This window comes from Rhinatrema bivittatum, chromosome 2 (genome assembly GCF_901001135.1).
Source record: "Rhinatrema bivittatum chromosome 2, aRhiBiv1.1, whole genome shotgun sequence".
Classification (NCBI taxonomy): Eukaryota; Metazoa; Chordata; class Amphibia; order Gymnophiona; family Rhinatrematidae; genus Rhinatrema; species Rhinatrema bivittatum.
The window spans coordinates 524,707,026-524,733,643 of record NC_042616.1 but is presented as its reverse complement, the minus strand read 5'-3'; the positions used below and the strand labels follow the sequence as shown (position 1 = coordinate 524,733,643).

The following is a 26,618-nucleotide window of genomic DNA, read 5'->3' as shown; positions in this document are numbered from 1 at the left end:
TTGAAAAAGAATAAATAAATGAAAAATAGCAACCAAGGTATAGCAAAGTGTAAGGTATATCTTTAATAAGAAACAGGATAAATCAAGGTCCATATTCAATCCAGCTGATATAACAGTCTTCGGTCAATAAATCCATGTTTATTCCCTCTGCAGTAATCTAGTAGAGAAATCTCTGCCTGCTAATCATGGAAGTGGAGTTCTTTAAATGAATGTTTTAGTTCTATGCAATGAGCAATTAGAGGAACTGTTTATTAATGCAGCTTCTGTGTTCCACCATTCTAATGCTGATGCTGTGGGTAGTTTGTAAATTACTTTTAGCCAGGTTAGGCATTTCTTCTAGCATAGAAATAAAGAGGGAAATATGGTGCTCCTTGGATTATAACCTTTCATAGGAGAAAGAGTAGAAGCTTATCAAAAATAAATGTTAACAAAGTAGTTGGGTAGAGATAATTCCTTGATCAGTGGTGCTTTGTGGGAAGTTGGGGTTTTCTGAAGTTTCCAAACCGTCTGTGAAAAAGAGAGGTTGTAAATTGTTGGGATATTGGGTTGGTTTAAAGATATTGCTTATGTATTTTTTGAATTGTTTCCTATTACATTTTGTAATTTGTTATTGCTGTGTGTTTATAATGCTTTTTAGAATTATTTTATGTATACAGTATCTATATAAAATTTTATTATTGCATTGCTGAATGCCACTTTTGGTCCTTTGGGAGAAAGTCAAGATACAAATCCAAGAATAGAGTAAGCAATTTCTACAGAATATTTTAGAAACAGCAATTTCCCTCTTTCAGTAGGTAAGAAAAATAAAATGAAATAAAATGACAACAGGGTTGCATTGCTGCTTTCAGTTCAGTATTGGGCTGCACAGTCTGTAGCTCCAGGGTACAGTGCTCCCTCCTGAACTGGGTTTTAGAATTTGTCCCTTATTTCTGTTGCAACCAGCTCACTGTGATTTTGTCAAAAGGCCCTTCGCAAGAGAGAGGAGAATTACAAGGAACGAGGGCTTTAGTTCTTACCCTCTTCCATTTTTTAATGCTTACAATAATCAACTGGCTGGATAATCTCCCAGGTTCTTTTTTTTTTTTTTGGGGAGGGAGATGAGGGTGTTCCTTACTCTTTTGGGCTTGCAGTTTAATAGAAATTGGGACTGGGATCTAGTGCCATGAGCCTTCATTTTCAGCTACGTGGGGGTTTTTACCCTATTTTATATTCTCTTCACAACTCACTTGGGCTGCTCATAGAAGGGACAGTCCTCAGCTAGGCACCAGGGCTTCTTTCAGAATTCTACAATTGAGGACCCTAAACCTAGCTAATAGGTGTTGCTCTATGCAATGACAGGGACTCCCCAGCAGCAGCCCTTGACCTGACCAGCTTAGAGAGCACAAGACCTTACCCAGGAATTGAACTCAGATCCTATGCCTGGCAAAACATGGTGCTGACACTGAGCCACCAGGCTAATCCCTTCCCATCCATTTTGACCAGCAAACTATTGTTTCTCCAACTTGCTTGGCCTTGTCATCCCTCATAGGGCTTCTAGGCTTTTGCCAGTGGTGTTATAACATCAATATTGCTGGCTTATAGGACAGAATAAGATAATTTTGGAGTGTGTATCATGTTGGATACTATGTGACCATGAGTAGTTATTTTAAAATGTATTATGTTGTTTATCCTAATATTAAATTAAAGCACCAAGACTAACATCCAACCTACAACACTCTGTTACTACTGTAGACCCATTATTTTTAGTGAATCCATCTCTTCTACTGTGACTTTACCTAACATTTTTGAAAAAGAAAATTGTACAGTGACCCTGAAGAGTAAATGAAGTGTTTTAGACTGTATACATTCAAATTAGTCTGATTCTCTACTGAAATAAGATATCTATTGGTAAACTGTGCTCTGTATAAGCAGTACCTTATCTTTTTTTAACTTTCTTTTTCAGCTGAAGCCTGTAACTCGCAGTAGAATGAATGTGTCTGCACGATTTCGAAAACCAGTTCAAGAGCCTTGCACTATTTTGTACGTAAACTAACTCCCTGTGAAGGTGTGATTCCCAGTCCCATTTTACCCCTTTATAATTAGCTGTAAGTGATCTGTACCTCAGCAACTTTCAATTTTCTTTTTCAGTTTGATTGCTAATGGAGATATCATAAACCCAGCAGCACGACTATTAATCCCCAGGAAAACACTGAGCCAGTGGGAACATGTCCTTGGAATGGTTACTGAGAAAATAAGCCTCAGAAGCGGGGCAGTACACAGGTATGGTGGCCTGAATTGATAGAGCGTGCTTGGGGAAAATACAAACATTTTGTACTCATGCCTATATTAATGCAAGATGATAGAACTTTGGGAACAGGGAGGGTAATTTTGAAAGCCATTTCCATGGGTAAAACAGTGCTTTTCCCGTGCAAAAGGAAAATTTAAAAAATGGTTTATCCTATATGTATATAAAAGTATGCTTTAGGGCAGGGGTGGGCAATTCCAGTCCTCGAGGGCCACAAACCTGTCGAGGTTTTAGGATATCCTAATGAATATGCATGACATAGATTTGCATACAACTGAGGCAGAGTGCATGCAAATCTCTCTCATGCATATTCATTAGGGATATCCTGAAAACCAGACTGGTTTGTGGCCCTCGAGGACCGGAATTGCCCACCCCTGCTTTAGGGCCTCTGTGTGTGGACATTTTACCCGCAGTAACGAGATGTTCCCTAGGAGGGGGTTGGGAATGAGTTTGGAAATACATGCATACTATTTTCATTTTCATATGTACATAGTTTTTCTCCCAGAAAAACACCCACCCAAGTTAATAGGTGTAAAATGCGAGCGAGTAGTTTTCCAGGGATAATTTTCAAATTGAAAGTACATGCGTAATTACGCTTTGACAATCAGTATAAAGTCGGCAGGTAAAAGATGCCTGTGAACTTTACATCATTTCGGGCAATAAAAAAAAATTACCACACAACTATGCCTGCCGGCGCGCAAACCTCCGGCACAGCCGCTGTGCCGGAGGACTTGGGAATACCCCCGGACCACCATTTTTGAAAGCCCCAGGACATACGCGCGTCCCGGGGCTTGCGCACGCAGGGGTAGGTTTTCGGGGGTCATGCGCATATCTACCCCAAAGTGTAGGTAGATTTTAATATTAGCAATGACAAATAATTGGAAGTAAAACATTGCTGAAAAATTGTTATTCGTAGCACATTGTTTTATACAGTACTTTAAACAGCAAAATATGAGCCTGAGTTTTTGTAAATTACTTTAGTCTTCTCTTAGGATTACCCTTTTAAAACCTATTGATTTGTTACACTTTTTGCTATAAACAAGTTTAATATAAAATTGTGCAAACTTTATTGCATGCATAAAGCTATTTTATCTAATTAAACTGTTTATGCACACAGAGACATTATTCAATAAATAGGAGCAAGAGGTATCTGCTTAATTTGACATTCATAGAGTCTCAACCAGTGGTGTAAGTTCAAATTCTAGATTCCTAAATAAAGATTTCAGAGAAGGGCACTCCCATGGCTTATTCCTAAGAGGGAAAGAGAGGGGGCTGGTCCCATCCAAAGTTGTGAGAGCAGAGGGGAGGGGGGGGGTCCATGTTTGAAAATTTGGCTCTTCTCCTCAGTGTTTGAAGCTCGCCTATGAGGACAGAAGCAGCACGTCCACCCCCTTAAAGGTGTAAGGCATTGCAGGCAGGCACAAGGACAGCAATATTTAGATCATTAGCACATAAAATTGGGGCATAGGCCCCATGTGCCAGTACCTAGAAATGATATTGCTCCTATCCCTTTCCCCAGCATTGGACCCTTGCTGACTTCTCTTACTTCTACCTCAATGGATTTGTGATTTGAAGGTGCTGAGAACAGGTTAGCCAGCCAGCCAGCCAGCAGCCATGTCCTTATAATGTTGGCTATAAGAATTCCAGATCATTGTTGGACATTGTATTCTGATCATAAAAGTTTTAAGATGAATAGAGCTAGAAAAACTTTAATAACATCGCCGACTTTTGGTGTTGGAGGGAAGATGATCAATAAGTTCAAAAGACGGGATATGTGAATAGGAAATTAAGGTATTTAAAAACAGATTTCTGCAGTCAGTTTGAAGAATGGAGGGAAAACATTGCTGGAAAAGAGAAACCTTTTTTTTAAACATTTAAAACAAATGTTTTCACAATTAATTAAATGATTGTAAAATGTCTGCTTTGTGGAGTATGTCAATATTCAGTCAATTTCTCAGGACAGACCTTAATAAATCTGCATCTTAAAACTGTGTTAGTGTCCTCTGGACTTGAGTGGTGCTGGGAGGTATACACATTGATCTCTTGCCTCAGACTCTGCGTGATGACCTGTACCTGTTCATAATTTATAGTGTTGCCTGCTTTGGGCAATTGGTTATTAATGCTCAAATAATCCAGCACACCGATTTGCGGAGATGGGTGAAATGGCTAACAAATGACACACGCAGAAATAGACAGAAAAAAAGGTGAAAAATGATTGATTTTTAAATTTGTGTATGGAAACTTGTAAAACAGTAATTACATTGATGGAATTCACATTAAACGGTGTAACAGAAAGATGGCTGTGGTTTCAGTCAGCTGCTCTTTTTGTTCCTGCAGTTTTTATAAATTGGCCAGTCTGATACTACTTTTAAACTGAGTAAGCCAAACCAACAAAGGAGGAACATAGCTTTTATTTTTGGTTGTCCTAGTCGCTGTTATTTTATCTATGTTGCTCTTATTTTAATACGGTAGTAATAACATCAGGCATGCTATGTTTAGACAATAAACCATGATTTCTTTTCTTTACACCTGGCTTCATATTAACTTGGCTTTCATAAGCATTCCTTTAAAGAAGGATTACCTAGGTTAGTAATGTGGTTATTATTGTTTTAATATGTAACAAATTAATTGTGGCGGTTTTGTAATAAGTGTTGCTACCTTTTTTTATTTGATGGGTTAAGAGAAAGAAGGGTTGGATTCCTGACAGATTGCTGATGCAATGTCTGATTACTCCGCAAAGATTTATGAAAGCTGTGGCGGAACATGAATGCTTTGGATAGTTGTACTCGAACAATATCTATCCACAAAGTGTGAGGGTAACTCCTATATCCAAACTCAACAAACAACCCACACACAAAATAATTCTATCTTTGTACCTTAGATGTATATCTTTCTTTTTTATTTTTAATTTATTTATTTATTTATATATATATATATATATATATATATATATATATATTTATTTATATAAAAAAATTAGTTTTTGGAAAATCTATTAAAGGACTATGTGGGGGATGGTGGCGCTCATGATTACATAACAAAAATTGAACGAGACACCAGGGTCTGGTGTTCTTGTAATTGTATGAAGCATCACCATTCATCCATTAAATATTTTAAGTAATTCTCTAAATGCACTTATTAAGTTAAGTAGTGGGCAGGTGTGAGGCACAGAAGTAATAAAAAATATAAATAAATTAAAAATAAAAAAGAAAGATATACATCTAAGGTACAAAGATAGAATTATTTTGTGTGTGGGTTGTTTGTTGAGTTTGGATAGTTGTACAGCACATAAAAAAAGAATTAAATGTATGCAAATACACCTGATGCTGTTAAACGCTTGACATATTCTGATGACATTACAGGACAACAGACCAAATATACATGCATAATTACCAGTGTTCATGTATACATAATATGTATGGTCTTATTAACTGCTGTTTAATCAGTCAAATAAATGTCTAGTGCACCACTGCTATGCAACTGCAGTTCAGTAATGTGATAGCCCATCTGATCAGTGACACAAAGTCCATGTTGGTGCAGGGAGGCGTAGCCAGTACTGAACATTTTAGGGGGCCCAAGGTTAATATGGGCGATCACTGTGCCAGCCCCCTACTTCATGCCACCCTATTTCTTACCTTATGCTATGTGGGTCTTCATGACAGTGGCTACAAAACCCTTTACATTTTTGGGCAACATTCTTATCTCCTGTTTCTTTTCTGGCTCCCTGACTTGTCTCTGCTGTTTCTCACTCTCTGTCTGTGATTAAGGTAGCTACTTTATAGGAGGCTAAATATCTCAAGGTGCTGAAGAAAAATTATATAAATAGGCATTCCTGAACTTTGAAGGTGCTGAGAGGAAGTGGGGATAAATAATTACCTGCCAAAAGTAAATAGAAAGACTTTGATGGCCTCAAACTTTTATATATCTAGCCCAAGGGCACTAGTGTTTCCCATTCAAGTTATCCTCCTTAAAGGCACAAGGGACATAGATTGGCAGTGATTGCAGTGCCTCCAAGCTTCTAACTCCTGCAACTTTACTCAAATGAGACATAAAACTGAGGTTAGGGGTGGGAGACTGAGCCAAAAGTGAAGAGACAAAGGCCCCCCTGAGGCCCACTCATGGCTTCATCTCTGGTTTGGGGTTCAGCTAATGTGAGGGAATTTGTGCTAAATGCTATTTTAATGTAATTAGTAATGGCTTATATTATTTTTAAAGATTAGAGTGGCAGTAAAAGATTGAATTGTATTTTCATAATTCAACAAAGTATTTATTTTTAGATGTTGGAGGTCTGAGGAAGAATAGAATGATGTACTGACTTCTTCTTTCTATGTTAAAAAATGTTTTCTTGTATTTTGGCTGATGGAGTTAAGCTATGTTAACTTTTCCTGTCAATAAGCAAGCTGAATTGGCCATGCTTTCCTGGTGACATCCTCTGGTGGCTCAGGGTGGAGCTTTTTCTTTTAGATTGCAGAGCTTTGTCCTCTGTGTCTGCATGACTATTCCCGAGCGTTTCTGTTTTTCTCCTCAGTTTCTTTCTTTCTGTGCAGCTTCACGGTTGTGTGGAAAAGTTCTCTCCAAAGTTTTCTCCTCTTTTTCTCATTCACTTTCAAGGTGAATCCCAAAATAGCACTTTTTAGTGCTGTGATGTCCTGGAAGACACCAGGTTTCAAATATTGTCGGTATGGTAAGATTATGTCCCTCACCAACAGGTATAACTATTGTTACCTGTGCCTGTGGCCTGAACACGATCAATCATTGTGCTGGGACTGTGGAAGGATGTCTCCACGTGCGAGGAGAAAGAGGGCAGTGAAAATTGCAAAATTTGAGGGAGGACCATGAAGCTCTTTCAGGTTCCTATGCCCCATTGCCGCCGTCTGCCAAATGTCGTTCCACTCAGTCCTTTCCAGGCCCAAGAACACAGCGTTTCAGCCAGGAAAGAAGAGTGTCATTGATTGGGTCCATTGCGACCTCCAAGGGCTGAGAACCTAAAAAGAGCCAGATGGGGAAAGAACCCAGTATTCTCCATCCTAAACCTGGTAATGCTCAGCAGCAAGCACGCATAAAAAATTGGCACACAAGTTGGGCCCAGGTGCATAGTTGTCCAAATATGGGGGTGCACCCCATATGGCACCGGAGCAGGCAACACAGAAGAAACACGGTGCAAAATCGAAGGACGCCTTGCTGCTTCAGAAGTGCATCACTCGCCCGATGCATGACATATTGAATGCAGTACGACACTTGACGCATCACACACGCAGTGCAGTGCACTTGATGCAAACAATGGATTTGAAGTAAAAGTCGCATTGCCAGCCATCAGTGCTGTTAACACAGAAGTCACACAAAGCACAGAGGATGCTCACAATACAGTTGACACCGAAAGCTGATTCTGGATGTCAACAGGCCATTGTGGTGTCTGGCCTACCCAGGCGTACCACATAGATGGCTCCCAAGAAGAATGTTGTAGGATAATCATCACAGGTACCTAAAAGAACCCCTGTGGATCCACAGATAGTCTTTCTCCCAGAGGAGCTGCTAGCCTCAAGTTCCTCTGATCAGGAGGAGATGACGGCCTTGCCCGTGTAACTTCTCTTGGTAGAATGTTCCACTTCCTCTCAAGAGGGTAAGAAAGTAAATTCAGATATTTCATCTGTTTCAAGAAGAAGAAGACATTCTCTCCTCTTGCAGGAACCTTTGATTAAGAGACCTAAGTCTTCATGCCCTGAGCAGGTGATGTTGAAACATCATAAGTCCCCGGACTCCTCTATCTTGGTGGCAGTGGTGGCTCCTCTGGGGAGAATCCATATGAAATCCTCCTCTCCAAAATGGCCATCTATGGGAAAAGTGACCACTCCTTCGGAGGTAAGATGCCCTACTGCACAAGAGGGAGCAGCCTTGCAGACCATGAATCAAATCTCAGCCATTTTGAGAATGTTCTTCTCTTCCCTGGAATATGAATGCTGCCCCCAGTTGCAGGGAAAGGTGACCGCTCTTTGGGAGGTAGGACACCCTATTGCATAAGGGGGAGCAGCCCCGCAGGCCATGAATCAAATCTTGGCCATTTTAAGAACATTCTTCTCATCCCTGGAATCTGAACGCCGTCCCCAGTCACAACAACCAGACAGTCCCTCAGAGGATCAACTCTCTCCATGGCAGGAATATCTTTCCTCTCCAATTGAACCAGACACAGATCTGCCAGACTGGGGTAGGGATCCTATTCCGATGTTTGCACTAGATCCGGACAAATGTCCACAAGAATCTTCTCCAGTCTCTCCAGGTAATTCCACAGGAACAACTCCTTCTCCTCCTCCTCCTACTACTACTTCTACTACTACTACTACTTCTTAACATTTCTATAGTGCTACACGACATATGCAGTATTGTACAAACATACAAAAAGACAGTCCCTGCTCAATAGAGCTTATAATCTAATAAGAAAAACATACAGGACAAAAGAAGGAATTCCATCTGATCTCTCTGAAGATCCACCAGATCCCTCTTCTCCACCAGAAGATTTAACTTACTCGACGTTCATGGAGAAAGTGAGTTCAGTACTCAAGGTGGAAATACGAAAGGTCCCAGAATTCAGGTCCAAGGTGATGGGCATTCTAAAGATATTTGACATGCTGGCAGAACCAACAGCCTTACTGTCACAAAAGGTATTGGACACAGTAATGGACAAAACATGGGAGTCTCCCTTCTCAGGAATACCAGTCTCCTGTAAGACAGACCTGAAGTTTTGCTTGCAAAAATCTTCTCATTAAGGATGGTAAAGCTCCTGCATGCCTCTGTGGTGGTGGAGTCAGCTATGAAGAAGTCAAAAAAATCCAGACTTCATTCTGACATGCCTTCCAGCAAGGATAATAAAATTCGGGATGAGTTCAGCTGAAAGGTCTTTCAGATCTCCATGCTCAACTCATGTATACAACAGCATCAATTTTATATAACTCAATACCTAAACGAATGCATTCAAAATTTGAAACGCTTCATTAGAGCAGATGCGGGTGGCCAGATAACACTTCAACCCCTAATTGATCTGGAAGAAGTGCTAAGACACCTGCTGTGTACGAGATCTTTGATGCTTCAGCATGCACACCTGTAACATCAATTACGGCTTGTAGGAAGGCATGAATTCGAGCCACTGTTATCAGGGAAGATGCCCACAAGAAGTAAATAGACTTGCTGTGTAAAGGCGATAATCTGTTTGGTGACAAACTGAGAGAGATGGTATCGCAAATAAAGAAGAAAAATTTGGCGGTGCCGCCACTGACCTTCTCTACAGAGCAGCAAAGCTCAGCTAAAAGGTACTATTCTCAGTATAAAAAGTAATTTTACCTTGCTTCTAGTGTTTTTTCTTGGCTGAAAATTACCTTTCTGATGCCGTCTAAGAGGAAAGTAAAATCTTTTCCATTGGAACCCCTTCCTCTGTCTGGGCAGTAAACCATCCAGCAATGTCTGGCAGTTGTTGCGCTGATGGTAGACCCTTGGCCCGAGGTGGGGATGACGCTACCCACAGGGCAAGCCCTATGGGTCCCCACCGTCAGGAGGTGGAGCAGGTTAGGAGACGGAGGCCGACTGGAGCTTCGCCAATACCAGCTCATGTTCCCCTCAGATTGAGCCCTTGGGTGCCGGGGCCAGCTGGACTTAGGCAGGCCTCTGTATGGCGACTCCCAGTTGGTGTAGACAAGAGTGCGTCAGGAACCAGCAGAGGTATTGGAGGGTTGAGGACGGTCCGGACGAGGCAGTGTTCCAGAGACCCAGACGCCAACAGGAATGGAGTAAAGCAGGAGGCATCCAGTTAAAGATAGGCCGAAGCCTGAGAGGCCAGGTCCGTAGAATACTGAAGGAGAGTACAAGGCAAGCTGGAGTCAGGGCAGGCGGCAGGGAGGCAAGGTACCAGAAGCAGAGCTGAGGTCAGAACCAGGAGATCAGATCAAGCGTAGTTCAGACGAAGCAGGGTCAATACCAAAGAATCAGTCCAAACGTAGTACAGGCAAAGCAGGGGTTAATAGCAAAGAATCAGTCCAAGGGTACAAGGAGGAGGTGAAGGAACAAGTAGGAACAGGAGATAGGAGCAATGACAGGAACAGGAACAAGGAACGAGCAATAAGCACACGAACAATCGTGGAGACCTGTTGCCAAGGCAGGGAACAAGTGGCTGGGCCCTGCCTTTTATACAGAGGCCCAGTGATGTCGTCATCTGCGGTTGCTAGCTACTTTCCCGCCGCGGTCCCTTTAAGAGTGCCCGAGTCGTGCGAGCGCCTTAGTCAGGGCCCGGAGGAAGCAGGATGGTGGCATCACTCTGCGACCCGCGCAGGGAGACCCACCGGGCGCAGGGAGGAACCACGGAGGAGTCAGAAGCGGTAGAGGCGGCTGCAGGTGCTCTGGGATGGAGATGGCTGCCCATCGCCGTGAGCAAAGGTGAACCGGAGCTGGCAGCTGGATTCCTGGGGTGAGTAGGCTCGGGCATAGGCCTACCACAGCCGGGATGTGTAATAGCAGCAGCTACTATTCCAGGGACTTTGGATCCGGCCGCTGTGAGGAGTGGAGGAGAACTCACCACAGCCTCGGAGGAGGCATTGTTGAATCCCCTAGACGTCCGTCCACCACCCTCAGCACCAGTTGGGCCGCAGCAGCTCGCCATGCTGAGCTCCGAAGTGGTTCCTCAAGTCGCCAACGTCGAGGGAGCAGCTTTGATGTACTCCCCTGTGCTGGAAGCCTTTACGATCAGTGCCGGTGGTTTGGACACCCCCCTGTTAGGTGAGAATCTCTACGGGGCGAGAGGTGGTGAAGAAAGAGAGGCTGGGACTCCGTTTGCAGAGGGAGTCCCTTTCTCGGCTCAAAAACCTCCAGTGGTAACCCTGGAATCACTATGGACCTTGTTTCTATGATGGGCAAAGCATTTTCAGAGTTCTCCTCTAAGATTAATGTTTTGTCACAACAAGTTGATATACTTTGTAGAAATAATACTTCTCACAGGACAAGCAGGATGGTTGTCCTCACAAATGGGTGACATCGAGGATGGAGCCCACCACGGAAAACTTCTGTCAAAGTTTAAACAGAACTTTGACTGGCCCCTACTGGGCATGCCCAGCAAGGCACTGACCCTGCAGCCAGCAGGGGTCTCCCTTCAGTCTTCTTTTTTCCGCGCAGCAGTTGCCACGCGGTGAAAGGAGCTCTCTAACCACGTTCCTGACAGGAATTTGGAAATTAATTTCCTAAGAAAATTTGCCCCTCAGGGGTCTCCCTTCGACAAATTTTTAGTCATCTTACGGAACCCGGTAAGTTTTTTGCCTTTTTCCATCGACTACCGTCGAATTTGGCCCTTGAGGCCTGTTGGCACTTACCGATCCCCAGCCTAAATTTTGGCTTCAGGCCATGGCAACGGGGTTCCGCCGTTGTCCGGATTGTACCCGGACTATGTCCATCACAGACCCCCACAGGGTTTGTGTGATGTGTTTGGGTAGTGAGCATGATGTCCTGACTTGCACCACATGTGCCTTAATGACACCCAAGGGTCGCAAAGCCAGGATGGAGAAGATGGGGCTCCTCTTCCATGCACCCACCCCAACACCATCGATAGCATCGACGTCATCGGAACCGGCACCGTCAAAGTTGTACCATCATCGTCAACCCTCCGGTGACCGTCCGCCATCGATCGCTTCTCGGCCGTCGACTCCCGTCCCTTCCCCGGATGGGCGAGGGGATCGGAAGGAAAAGCACCGCTATCGACGGCACAAATCTCGGCCTGTCGAGGATCCACAGCCATCGACCTCTGCTCAAGCCGAGCCACCGACAAAGAAGCCGCGAACAGACCGGACACCCTCCACGTCTCGTTCGCAGGCATCGAGGAAACCCTCACCCTCCCGGGGTGCGGGGGCCGTGATCCCACCGGTTACGGTGGTCCCTCCGGCCCTGCCTCAGCCTCCCTCTCCCGTCGAGCCGGGTATGGTTACCCCTGGTCTCCGGGCAGAACTGGACCGGCTGGTCCAGAAGGCCATCGAGAAAGCGATGAAGAAATTGCAACCTCCATCGGCACCGTCTCCGGCACCGGTTCCAGTGCCGCCCCCGGCACCGACACCGGCACCGGCTTCGCCACCGAGGAGGGAACCGACCACCGAGCCGTTGATACAAGCGCTAGCACCGCTACTGAGCCGCATGGAGGCGCTCATGACGGCCCTTCCATCGGTGATTCCAGTGCCTTCGACAACACCACCGTCTCCGACTGGATTTTCATCGGCAGGAGAAACACCGTTCCGGATTCCTCCTTCCGGGGTGGTTCCATCGGTGCCTTCTGGTATATCTCCACCGATATATCCTTTGGTTCCATCCATTCCACGCCAGGCACCGATTCCATCGACAGCACCGAAGCCATCGATGCCATTTCTGGTTCCACCTACGGCACCGATTCCACCTCGGTTTCCATCGATGCCTTCAGAGCCTCAGCCAGGTCCATCAGGGCTACAAGCCCCACATGATCCCTACGATACCTGGGGTGATGATGATGATACCTCTTCTGACACAGATTTGCCTTCGCCACCATCTCCTACAGAGAGTAGAAAAAGATCTCCTCCTGAGGATCTCTCTTTCATTAATTTTGTGAAAGAGATGTCAGAAGTTGTACCTTTTCAACTACAATCTGAAGCTGATGACAGACACCAGATGATGGAACTCCTTCAATTTCTGGATGCTCCAAAAATCATTGCTTCCATCCCTATACACCAGGTGTTTTTGGATCTGCTCAAGAAAAACTGGGAATCTCCTTCATCAGTGTCCCCAGTTAACAAAAAAGCTGACTCCACCTACCTTGTCCAGTCAGCACCAGGTTTCCAAAAACCTCAACTAGATCATCGCTCTGTTGTGGTTGAGTCCGCGCAGAAGAAGGCCAAGCGTCTTAAGCCACACTCTTCTACCCCGCCTACCAGGGACAACAAGTTCCTAGATAGTGTTGGACGGAAAGTCTATCATGGAGCTATGTTGATTTCACGCATAGCTTCATATCAACTTTATATGACTCAGTACAACAGAGCCATCCTTAAGCAAATGCAAGACTATGCTGACACGTTACCAGACCAATACCAACCGCAGCTTCAAGCCCTTCTTCACAAGGGATTTGAGGCAGGGAAGCACGAGATTAGGACTGCCTACGACATATTCGATGCTTCCACAAAAGTTTCAGCCACAGCCATCTCAGCCAGACGTTGGGCTTGGTTAAAATCATCCAACCTTCGCCCAGAGGTTCAGGATCGTCTTGCTGATTTACCCTGCTTAGGCGATAATTTGTTTGGAGAGCAAATTCAGCAGATTGTGGCGGAATTGAAAGACCACCATGAGACGTTGAAACAACTCTCATCTGTCCCACCTGAGCTGACCTCCAAGCAACCGCAAAAGAAAGACTCTAAGAAGTCATTCTTTCGACCACGCCGTTATTATCCTCCATCGGCCAGGCCTCGTCCAGCTCGATCCTCTACTAGGCCTCAGCCGCGTCAGCCTAGGAAACAAAGGCCTACTGTAGCCCCTCCTCCTGGGCCTGCGGCTGGACTTTGACTCCCCTGTAGGGAACACATGCCAAACCCCTCTTCCGGACATCCCTGTAGGAGGTCGACTGTACCATTTTTTACAACCTTGGTTGCAGATCACCTCAGATCAGTGGGTGCTAACAATTATCGCACAGGGTTACCACCTCAACTTCATATCTCTTCCGGCAGGCTCCCCGCCTCTTCAAGCGTGGAGTCTATCCACCCATTTGGCTCAATTACAACAGGAAGTATCCCTTCTTCTGCAATTAAATGCTATAGAACCCGTTCCTCCCTCTCAACGAGGCACGGGATTCTATTCCAGATACTTCCTAATACCAAAGAAATCAGGGGGACTACGTCCCATTTTGGACCTTCGAGCCCTCAACAAATACCTTCAAAAAGAGAAATTCAAAATGGTAACCCTAGGCGCGCTGCTCCCTCTGCTACAAAGAGGGGATTGGCTGTGCTCTCTCGACCTCAAGGACGCTTATACCCACATTGCGATCACACAATCCCATCGCAAATATCTGCGGTTTCTAGTAGGCCACGACCATTATCAATACCGTGTCCTACCTTTCGGTCTAGCTTCTGCCCCACGAGTCTTTACCAAATGTCTCGTAGTGGTAGCAGCATTCCTAAGGAAGGAAGGTGTCCACGTCTACCCATACCTGGACGATTGGCTAATCAGGGCCTCCACCCAGCAGATAGCTCAATCCTCCCTAAAATTGACAATTCAAACACTCCTTTCCTTAGGGTTTCTCGTCAATTACGAGAAATCTTGCTTAGTCCCGTCTCAAACCTTATCCTTCATTGGGGCAGACTTGGACACCTTACAGGCAAAGGCTTACCTTCCTCTTCAGAGGGTCCACACCCTAATGTCCCTGGCTCGCCAGCTCCAGTCTCAGAACACTGCCACGGCTCGCCAGTTCCTCATTCTCCTAGGGCACATGGCATCCTCGGTTCAAGTCACTCCCATGACCCGACTAGCCATGAGAGTAACACAATGGACTCTACGACACCAATGGATTCAAGCTTTTCAGCCTCTGTCCTCCATAGTCACAGTCACACAAGCGCTGCGCCTATCCTTAACCTGGTGGACGACTCAGGTCAACCTCCTTCAGGGCTTACCCTTTCTTCCACCGGAACCGCAAGTAATCCTAACCACCGACGCTTCTCACATCGGTTGGGGAGCCCATGTGGACGACTTTCAAACCCAAGGGTTATGGTCCAAAGAGGAAGCCGAACACCAGATCAATTTCCTGGAACTTCGAGCAATCCGCTATGCGCTCCGCACTTTCAAAGATCATCTCTTTCATCAGATAATCTTAATCCAGACGGACAACCAAGTGGCCATGTGGTACATAAACAAGCAGGGAGGCACAGGCTCCTTCCTTCTGTGTCAGGAAGCTGCGCAGATCTGGGCGGAAGCCCTCTCCCACTCCATGTACCTCAGGGCCACTTACCTGCCGGGAGTAGACAATGTATTGGCAGACCAGCTGAGCCGTGTCTTCCAACCACACGAGTGGTCACTCGATCCTCTGGTAACGACCTCTCTGTTTCACAAGTGGGGTTCTCCCCGCATAGACCTCTTTGCGTCCCCTCAGAACCACAAAGTGGACGATTACTGCTCTCTCATTCGGAGCCAGCACTCTCGGCCGAGGGATGCATTCTCCCTCAAGTGGACAACCGGTCTGCTCTATGCATTCCCTCCACTTCCTCTTGTGTCAAAGACTCTCGTGAAGCTACGCCACGACGGGGGAACCATGATCCTAATAGCACCCTACTGGCCACGCCAAGTATGGTTTCCAATACTCCAGGATCTCTCCATCCGCAGGCACATTCCTCTGGGAAAGGACCCGCATCTACTCACTCAAAACGACGGATGCCTCCTCCATCCCAACCTCCAAGCCTTGTCCCTGACGGCATGGATGTTGAAAGGTTAGTCCTTCAGCCTTTCAACCTTTCAGATTCCGTTTCTCGGGTCCTGATAGCTTCACGAAAGCCTTCCACAAGAAAGTCTTACTCATACAAATGGAAAAGGTACACATCATGGTGCACTTCTCAGTCCCTTGATCCCCTTTCCTGTCCAATCTCCAAATTCTTGGACTATTTATGGCATCTCTCTGAATCAGGTCTTAAAACCTCTTCTATCAGAATGCATGTCAGTGCGGTAGCCGCCTTCCATAAAGGTGTACAGGGTGTCCCTATTTCAGTACAACCCCTAGTAACCCGTTTTCTTAAAGGCTTGCTCCATCTGAAGCCACCCTTACGTCCTCCGGCCCCATCTTGGGACCTTAACCTGGTTCTTGGTCGTCTAATGAAACCTCCTTTCGAACCTCTGCACTCCTGTGAGTTAAAGTATCTCACATGGAAAGTGTTATTCCTCTTGGCTATCACTTCAGCTCGCAGGGTTAGTGAATTGCAGGCCCTAGTTACCTATCCGCCTTACACTAAGCTCCTGCAGGACCGGGCGGTACTCCGCACTCATCCTAAATTTTTACCTAAGGTAGTTTCTGAGTTTCATATCAATCAATCCATCATACTACCTATCTTTTTTCCCAGGCCCCACTCCAACTCTGGAGAGCAGACCCTGCATACCCTAGACTGTAAACGAGCTCTAGCTTTTTACCTAGACCGTACAGTTTCCCATAGGAAGAGCACTCAATTATTCGTCTCTTTCCATCCTAATAAGCTGGGACAACCTGTGGGTAAGCAGGCTCTTTCTTCCTGGTTGGCGGACTGCATTTCTTTTTGCTATCAGCAAGCTGGCATTCCTTTTCAAGACCATGTTAAAGCACACTCTGTGAGGGCCATGGCGACGTCAGTGGCACACCTTCGATCGGTGCCGCTTCCTGACATCTGCAAAGCTGCAACCTGGAGTTCTCTCCATACCTTTGCAGCCCATTATTGTTTGGACAAAGCTGGAAGACAGGACTCCATCTTCGGCCAGTCTGTCTTGCGTAACCTTTTTCCAACCTGATGTACCAACACCCTTCCACCTACCCGGTTGGGTGCGGATGCCCTTTCCCAAATTTCTCCTCACTTATTGTGCTTGCTGCACACCGTTGGGTACATTTGGTGCAAGTCGGGACATCCTCAGCTCGGTACTCACCCATTTGTGAGGACAACCATCCTGCTTGTCCTGTGAGAAAGCAAATGTTGCTTACCTGATGTAACAGGTGTTCTCACAGGACAGCAGGATGTTAGTCCTCACGAAACCTGCCCGCCTCCCCGCGGTGTTGGGTTCGTTTTATTTTTACTTTCTAGGCACTGCCTGTAGCTTTGAAAATCAGACTGAAGGGAGACCCCTGCTGGCTGCAGGGTCAGTGCCTTGCTGGGCATGCCCAGTAGGGGCCAGTCAAAGTTCTGTTTAAACTTTGACAGAAGTTTTCCGTGGTGGGCTCCATCCTCGATGTCACCCATTTGTGAGGACTAACATCCTGCTGTCCTGTGAGAACACCTGTTACATCAGGTAAGCAACATTTGCTATCTCAACAACAGGATTGTCATCAATAATTTAAACAAATAGAAGAAGAATTACATACTATTAGAGGAGTACAAAACAAGACAGCGGCTCATTGAATAGAAGAGTAGAATTTGTTGAGAACTGACTGAGGCAATTAAATCTTCGATTTCTGAACTTCCCAAGGGTGGTGGGAAAATTACCGTGTTTTACCCTGAAGAGGTTTTTCCTCAAAACTTTGGAGTTTTCTTCTGATGCAATTCCCTCCCCTGGATAAAGTGTACTTTTTACCAGCTAACCCAGGCTCTCGAATGCCCATCATATATGTAATTATCTGGTTTTCCTTTTCCTTTTTTCCTTCTTTCTCCAAGTTCAATTTCCCCTGTTACATGTAACTGCTTTTTCTGCACAATCGTTCAAGTTTAAGCTTATTTTGCACCCCTGTTTCATGTGAACCAGCATGATGGGACTATTGTCTTGAATGTTGGTATATAAAAAAACTTAAATAAATAAATTACCCGCTGTTGATATGGCGAATTTGACGGAATACTTCGAATCATCTAATTATGAAGAGGCAGAACGAGCTACATTGTTGTATTTTTCTTTGCTGATAGTGATTTATTATTTATTTATTTTATATACCGTCAATCTGTAGGGCAATCTAGACTGTGTTCAGTTAGTCATAAATAGATAAAAAGTACAGGAAAAAAATACATAGTTAAAACTGATAATGTAAAGACAATAAGTACATTGCAGACAAATTTAAAAATTGGAAAAACCTAGCAAATAGTAGTCAAAAATAAAATAAAGTAAAACAAAGTAAAAAACAAGGTATAACAAAGTTTAAAAGCAAAGAAACAGCCTAGCGAAGCGTCCATCAAACAAGTCGATCAATTCTCTGCCATTAATTCATAAGCGTTTTTGAATAATAGTGTTTTCAGATTTTTCTTAAAACGTTTCATATCCTTTTGTAGTCTAAGTTCATCTGGTAAAGAGTTCCATAATTTGGGGCCTGCAACTGAGAGAGCTCATTCTCTTACCTCACATAGATGTGTCGTTCTAATTGATGGTATTGATAAAAGTCCCTTATTGGCTGAATGAAGGCTTGTTTGTGGTGTGTGAAAATGCAAAGATGCGTTTAACCATTCAGTATGTTTGTGATTTATAGATTTGAATAAGATACATAGAGTTTTATATTCAGTTCTTAGCTTTATAGGTAGCCAGTGCAAATTGATTAGGGTTGGGGAAATGTGGTCAAATTTTTTTCCCCCACATAAAACTCTAGTGGCTGCATTCTGGAGAAGTTGTAATGGTCTTGTTGTGCTGGAGGTGGACCCCTGGGCTGAGGTGGGGTTAACACAACCTGTAGGAAGGGTCCTACGGGTCCCCACCGTCGGCAAGTGAAGTGGGCTGATAGACGGAGGTCGGCTGGCGCTTCAGCAATACCAGCCCTTGTTCCCCGCAGGTTGAGTCTTGGGTGCCATGGCCGGCTGGACTTAGGTGGGCCTCCATATGTCGTCGTCGATGGAGGGATTGAGGTCAGCCCAGAGACAGCAGCAGAGGTATGGTACAGTCTTGTACTGGACAAGGTAGAGTACCGGAGACCCGGGCACCAAAGGAACAGAGTCAGACAAGGGGGCGAACGAGCAAGAGCAGGCCGAAGCCTGAATAGGCTAAGCCCGGGATGTGGGCTGAAGAGGTGTCGTAGAGCAAGCTTGAGTCAGGGCTGGCGGCAATCTGGAAGTGGTGGCAAGCAAGCTGAGGTCTGGGTGCGGAGATAGTGAAACGTAGTCAGACAAAGCAGAGGTCCGGGTCTGGAGAGAGGCAACGGAGTAGTCAGGCGATGCAGAGGTCCGGGTCTGGAGAGAGGCAACGGAGTAGTCAGGTGAAGCAGAGGTCTGGGTCTGGAGAGAGGCAACAGAGTAGTCAGGCGAAGCAGAGGTCTGGGTCTGGAGAGAGGCAACGGAGTAGTCAGGCGAAGCAGAGGTCCGGGCTTGGAGAGAGTCAATGGCGTGGTCGGGCGAAGCAGAGGTCAGGGCTTGGAGAGAGTCAACGGCATGGTTGGGCAAAGCAGAGATCCAGACTTGGAGAGAGTCAATGGTGTGGTCAGGCAAAGCAGATGTCTGGGCTTGGAGAGCATCAACGGCGTGGTCAGGCAAAGCAGGGGTCCGGGCTTTGGGAAAGTCAACTACGTGGTCAGGCAAAGCAGAGGTCGAGATCCAAGAAAGCAATCCGAGGGTAGGTTGGAGAACAGGAACACAGGAACGAGGAAACCAGGAACAGGAGTCAACGAGGATCAGGAACACAGGAACGAGAAGAATCTCTCAGGAGGCAACGAGTACTCGACCAGCGAGGAGAACTGTTGCAAAGGCAAAGCTAGGGAGCTGATGTCATCATTCGGGGCTGTGGCTCGGTTCCCACCGCGGGCCCTACTGAAGTTTCAGTGATGCGCGCGCTTATGGAGGGGTATGGCACAGAGGAGCAACATCTCTCTGCGGGCCACATGGAGAAGCCCGACGCAGAGCAGCAGGAGTGGTAGCTGGACTGGAGATACAAGGGTCTGTAGCTGAGCCAGAGGCACCAGGGGTGGCCTGAGGAAGGAGCCAGTGGCGTACCACTGCCAGAGACAAGGGACCAGGCACTGGAGTCACTGGAGAGAGGTGAGGGGGCCATGCCGCGGGTCTGCTGTGGATGGCACGCGTATCGGGTCTTAGATGGGTACCAGTAGCCCGAGAAGTAAAGCATTAAATAATCAGTGGTAGAAAAAAGTAAAGATTGTAATACAGTTCTAAAATCGTTAACATTTAACAGAGGCTTAAGTTCAGTAATGATGAAATATTTTAAGAAATCTAACCATTCATGGGACAATCTGTGAGGATATTCCCGGACTTGGCTAAAGCTACACAAGAAGGAAGGGATTCCTGGCCTTGTGTCAGGATACCCTGGCCCTAGGGGCATCCTTCTTTTTGAGATACACATGTAAATGCTTAGTCAAGTATAAAAGAGATAGCTTTGTCTTTTTTTCACCTGAGCAACTTAACATTTTCTTGGAGTCAATAAAAATCTTATCATCTGGTAGAAGTGAAGTTTAAGAGATGTCTATATATATTTTGGGAGTTGTAATAAGCTATGTCTTTCTTTTATGATTTTCTTTATATCTCCAAATTAGGCTGAACTCCGTAGGTTGTGGTCTAATGGATACTGTATTTTCGTGCTGTGGAAAATGTTTCTTTAATTTATTCTCTTTTCTTGTAAAAGATGTTTCATATTTCTGTAGCAAAGTGGATTCTTTGTGGAAATTTTATTTCAAAATTTCAATCAATAAATAAATAAAAGAGAGCCATTTTACCAAAGGTGGCCTTACAGGCAATATCAGGCCTATAAACCACCACCGTACCAGCCTCCCAGACAACAAGGTCAATAGTCTCAGCAACAGATTTACCCAAGGAGCCACAGACACAAAAGCAGCAACAAGGACTATTGCAGAAAGCGCAGCAAAGTTTTTGAGCACAGTCCGGCCGTCCGGCCAGTAGAGAACAGGTTAACTCACTTTTGCCAGGCTTGGGAGACAATAACTGCAGATCGATGGGTACGAAATATAATTCACCATGGCTACACACTGGATTTCAAGTGCTTTTCTCCAACCCTGCAGCTTGTACTGCCATCTTGGGATCCTGTGCAGGTAAAGATCATCAGGAGGCACAGTCTTTATTCCAACAGAGAGTGATACATGCTCTGCCACAATCTCAGTGCAGCAGCGGTTATTATTCCCAATACTTCCTCATCTCGAAGAAAAATGGAGGTCTCCGTCCGATTTTGGACCTTCGTTTGCTCAACAAGTTCCTCCGCAGGGTGAAGTTCAAGATGATATCCCTTATTGTCCATTTTACCTTTTCTTCAATCTAACAATTGGATGTGCTCCCTGGATCTAAAGGATGCTTATACACACATCCCACTCCATCCATCATATTGGCACTACCTCTGTTTCAGATAGAGGCTCATCATTACCAGTACAAGGTTCTTCCCTTTGGTCTCTCTTCTCCCTGAGAGTTTTTACAAAATGCCTTGTAGTAGCTGTGACCCACTTGCACAAGCAAAGAATAAGAATTTTCCCTTATCTGGATGATTGATTAATTGTAGCCCCAAATACAGAGGATCTTCAGGTGCACCCCACTGAGATCATTCGGTGCCTCGAAAAACCTGGGCTTTCTCATAAACTATGAAAAATCCAACCTGTCCCAGCTCAGGTTTTGCAATTCATAGGAGCAACAATAATTACAACCCTCTGCAACCTAATTACAACCTAATGAAAGAGCCCAAGTGCTATACTCGCTAGTGTTACAACTTCAGTAGCAGACGTAGTCCACTGTGTGCTGACTCCTAGAATTGCTGGGCCACATGGCAACAGTGGTTCACATGGTTCCACACACTCAGCTGCAAATGTACCATTTGCAATGGGGACTGAAAGTCCAGTGGACGCAATACATGTAACCTATGTCAAAAAGAGTACTGTGGCACCTGTCATGAAGGTGGACATAACTTGGTGGCTAACTTCACCAGTCTTAACTTCAGGATCTCCTTTTCAAAGTCCACTGCATTAACTAATTCTTACAATGGATGCCTCAGTGCAGAGCTGGGGAGCTCATTTACACCATCTCAAAATGCAGGGCTTGTGGTCTCCAAATGGGCCAGCACCTTCCACGTTTTGGAATTATGAGAAATATGAAATGCGATTTACACATTCGCACCAGAACTGCAAGGAAAATGTGTGATCATCCACATGGACAATCAAATGGCCATGTTTTACATAAACTAGGAAGGAGGGTCCAGTTCCAGGTTACTATGCAGTAAAGAGGTACAGATTCTGGAGTGAGCAGAGACACACTCCATCATCCTGCAGGTGTCTTACCTACCAGGGATGGCAAACTCGGAAGCCAACAGGCTCAGCAGAATTTCCCACCCTCACGAAAGGTCTCTTGACCAGGGAGTGGCAGACTATCTCTTTGGCAAATGGGGCATGCCTTGCATGGTCCTATTCACAACAGAGCACAACAGGAAACTGCACAGGTTCTGTTCTGTTTATCCAAGCCCGCAGAGGGAGTCACAAGACATGTTTCTCATGCCCTGGATAAGAGGCCTGAACTTTGCATACCCTCCAATACCAGCTTGAACAATACAAAAATGCATCGGGGACAAAACAGATCTGATTCTTATTGCTCTGGCATTGCCGAGGCAGCTGTGGTATGCCTATCTAGTACAGCTTTCCATTCAACCACCTGTCTCCTTGGGGGAACAGTACAGAGCTAACAACGCAGGAAGTGGGGTCTCTGCTGCATCCCATGCATTCATGTCTGCAACTGACGGCATGGAAATTAAGTGAACGGTGTTATAACACCTCCAGTTGTGACAGCAGATTCAAGACATCCTGGTGTCAGCTAGAAAACCATCAACATGAAGAAACTATGCCTTTAAATGACGAAGGTTCTTCGAATGGTGCATTTCCAGGGATATTCACCTGTTCGCTTGCATTCCTTGCAATACTTACATACTCTATCTACATCAGATTTAGTGATGTCAGCTGTTCAAGAACAGTTAAGTGTGATAGAGACTCCATCCCTTGTTGTATGATATGCAGCTATTTCATCTCACCTACTGGTGTCTCGCTTCATGAAAGGACTTATGCAGCTCCGACTGCCAGTCCACAAGCCTCTTGTCCCTTGGGACATAAATGTGGTATTAGAGAAACTCATGCTTTCACTGTTCGATCCTCTGGGAACTTCCTCATTAAAATATTTAACTTGGAAGGTATTGTTTCTGGTCACAGTGACCTCAGCAAGATGAGAGGAGTGAGCTTTAGGTGCTAAGCACTATTCTCCGTACCTGCAGTTTCATCATTTATTTTATTTATTTATTTATTTAGAGTTTTTCTATACCGGCACTCATGATTAAAAATCACATCATGCTGGTTTACATATAACAAGGGGGTGTGAAAAAGAAAAGTAAAATGGAACATTAACAGGTGCAAAGAGATCATAAAGTTACATTACAACAAGGTTGATATAACTGGGGAAAGAATTAGAGCAAGATAACCGAGCAGTTAAGGATTAACTATTTACATTATATTGTAAAGTCTCTTAAAAGATGTTGTTGTCATTCAATTGGGATCTGGGAAGGCTTGCTTAAATAGCCAAGTCTTAAGCCTTTTTCTGAATGTAGGTAGGCATGGTTCTTGTCTCAGATCCGGGGGAATAGAATTCCATAGTGAAGGTCCTGCTGTGGAGAAGGCTCGGTCTCTGAAAGTTAAATGGTGTGTAGTTTTGGTTTGGGGAACGAGAAGTGATCCTCTGTAAGCTTCTCTGATGGGTCTAGTGGATGTGTGTCGTCTGAGTGGGATTTGTAGATCAAGCATAGCATTGTGATGGATAGCTTTATAGATGATGGTGATGAACTTGTGGATAATTCTAAAGTGTATTGGCAGCCAGTGTAAGTTCTTGAGAGTGGGCGAGATGTGATCTCTTCTCCTGGTGTTAGTCAGAATTCTCGCAGCAGAGTTCTGGAGCATCTGAAGGGGTTTAATGGAAGCGGAAGGGAGACCAAGTAAGATAGAATTACAGTAGTCTATCTTAGAAAAGATAACTGCTTGAAGGACCGTTCTGAAGTCTTGCACGTGAAAGAGAGGTTTGATTCTTTTCAGAACCTGTAGTTTATAGAAGCCGTCTTTAGTTGTTTGTTTGTTTGAAGGATTTTAAGTTAAGACATTTGTCGATAATTATTCCTAAGTCCCTTGTTTGGGTAGTAAGTAGGTTGGTTGGAAGACATGGAGAGGAGGGGTTACTATTTTCTGGTGATATGATAAGAAGTTCTGTCTTAGCTGTGCAATCCTTTGTGCTACGCTTATTTTAATTCCCTTAAGTTTTCCTTTGTTAATTAATCTTTTTCATAGTGTTTAGTAATCCTTTGTTTATTAAATATGTTCAATGTATTTGACTTAGGAAACCTATTTTCCTGCATACTCTATTTTTAATGTAAACCGGTATGATTTGTATCTGATACAAGAATGTCTGTATATAAAAATGCAAAATAAATAAATAAAATAAATTTAGACTAGTGAGAAGGAGATTGATCTCTCGAAGGCAGATTTCCCAAAATTCAAGAGTTTTAGTGATGGTTTCTTTAATAGGAATCAAGATTTGCACATCGTCGGCGTATAGGAAGTGTGTTAGTTTCAAGTGGGTTATCAGTTGGCAAAGCGGCAGAAGGTATATATTAAAGAGCGTAGGGGAAAGGGAGGAGCCCTGAGGAACTCCTAAAGACGAAGTATAGCGGGAGGATTCTTTATTATGGATTTTGACCTTATAGCCTCTATTGCTGAGGAATGTGTTGAACCATGATAGTGCAGTTCTTGTTATTCCTATGTTTGCCAATTGATTGAGGAGGATGGAGTGGATAACGGTGTCAAATGCGGCCGAAAGATCTAAGAGAATGAGTAAAAAGGATTGGCCTTTGTCTAGACCATGATGATGTGGTCAGTCAGGGATATGAGTAGAGTTTCCGTGCTTAAAGCTTTACGGAATCCATATTGGGAGGGGTACAGAATTTTGTGATCTTCAGTGTAGTTAGAGAGTTGAGTGTTGACAAGCTTTTCCATGCTCTTGGCAATAAATGGAAATCGGGCGGAAGTTGTTGGGGTCCTTGGGGTCTAGATTAGGTTTCTTTAAGAGCGGTTTGAGAGAAGCTAGTTTAAGGTCATCTGGAAATAGTCCCCGGGATAAAGAACAGTTGATGATATCCGCCAGTGTTTTGGAAATTGTTTCCAGTATTAGTAGGAGGAGCTTTGTAGGTATTTGGTCGAAGGGGTGGGAGGAAGGTTTCATTTTCTTAAGTAACAAAAGGATCTCAGAGGCTGTGATGGGTTCGATTGATTCAAAGGAGGTTCCTTTGAATGACAAGGTTTCCCTGTGACCCATTCATCATGACAAGGTTTCCCTGTGGACACATTCATCATTTTTGCCAGAGATCATCTCTGCTTTTCTCATGAACCAAGCTATCATGTTGCCCACATTTTTTCCAAAGCTGCACAAGAATGACAGAAAGAAACTTTTAAACACCTTGGATTGTAAGAGAGCTTTATCTTATTACAAGCAAAGAACCCAAGCTGTGAACCGTGCATCCCAATTGTTCGTCCCCTTTAATCTGAATTCACCAGGTTGACCAGCATCAAAGAGAACTCTATCAAATTGGATAAAACAGTTTATACAGTTTTGTTACTCTGCACACTCCACCCAATTAAAGGGTTCTGTCAAAGTGCACCAAGTGCGAACAACTGCCATTTCCTTAGCGCATCTTTACAATGTACCCATACGGGACATTTGCACAGCTGCTACATGGTCATCAATTCCACATATTCACATCCCACTATTGCCTCAATCAGCAATCTGCTTCAGAGAGCTCTGTGGGGGCAACAGTTTTGCATCAAGTTACAAAGACAAGGCTGACACAGGGACCTATGGATTTCAACCAAGATAAATTTCAAAGTTTATTTGTCAAGACAAGGAATATAAACTGCAATTATGAGGTGTTTCTTTTAGTAAATAAGACAGCAACCCTAAGCTGTGGACTCTCAGAAAGCATGGCTAGTTTAGCCTGCTTTTCGATGGGAAAAAAGTTTGCTTACTGTAAATGGTGTTTTCCGTAGATAGGATGAATTAGCCATGCGACCTTGCCTTCCTCCCTGGATAGCCTTCTCCATCATTCCATAAGTGTGGCTTTATCATCAACTGAGGAGAAAGACAGAAACGTGTGGCAATAGCTGCACAGAGGACAAAGCTCTGCAATCTAGGAGAGAAAGCTCCATCCCTTTGCCGCCAGAGGATGTCACTTGGAAAACATGGCTAATTCATCCTGCTATCTACAGAAAACACTGTTTACGGTAAGCAAACTTGCTTATATCTGCATCATAAACATTAGTTTCAATGTTACTTTGTTGTACAGTTGTGTTTTTTAATGTAGGTTTGATTGGAGTGCTGACATCAACGCCACCAAAGTAGAACTTGTTTTGAGAGCAGCAGATTCTAGGCATAGGCAATTGTGGTCCTTAAGGGTCACACACTGTATTGGTTTTAAGGATAACAGCAAACAAACAACAAGGTGGAATCGGTAAAATGGACTTTATTGAATCTTGCCCGACTCTGGCCGAGTTTCGCTCTACGAGCTGCTTCAGGGGCTTAAGTTCAGGTAGCACACAGACATCAAACATAGCAGGTCTTTGTACAGAGTGGGTTCCTGCTTGCTCCCCAGGTCCTCTCTAACCCTTCTAAGCCTGAGTTCTTATACTCTGGTGAGCCTCTCACCAGAG

General features: G+C 44.7%; 1 protein-coding gene across 2 annotated transcripts in view; it reads left to right on the top strand.

The window, feature by feature from the left end:
• DCDC2 (doublecortin domain containing 2) overlaps nt 1-26,618 on the top strand; it is a 445,801-nt gene that overhangs the window by 112,354 nt on the left and 306,829 nt on the right. For both annotated transcript variants that reach the window (XM_029590761.1, XM_029590762.1), the window contains exons 3-4: nt 1,943-2,019; nt 2,128-2,259. In XM_029590761.1, coding sequence (XP_029446621.1) covers nt 1,943-2,019; nt 2,128-2,259 — 209 coding nt within the window. The remainder of the gene's footprint in view (nt 1-1,942; nt 2,020-2,127; nt 2,260-26,618) is intronic.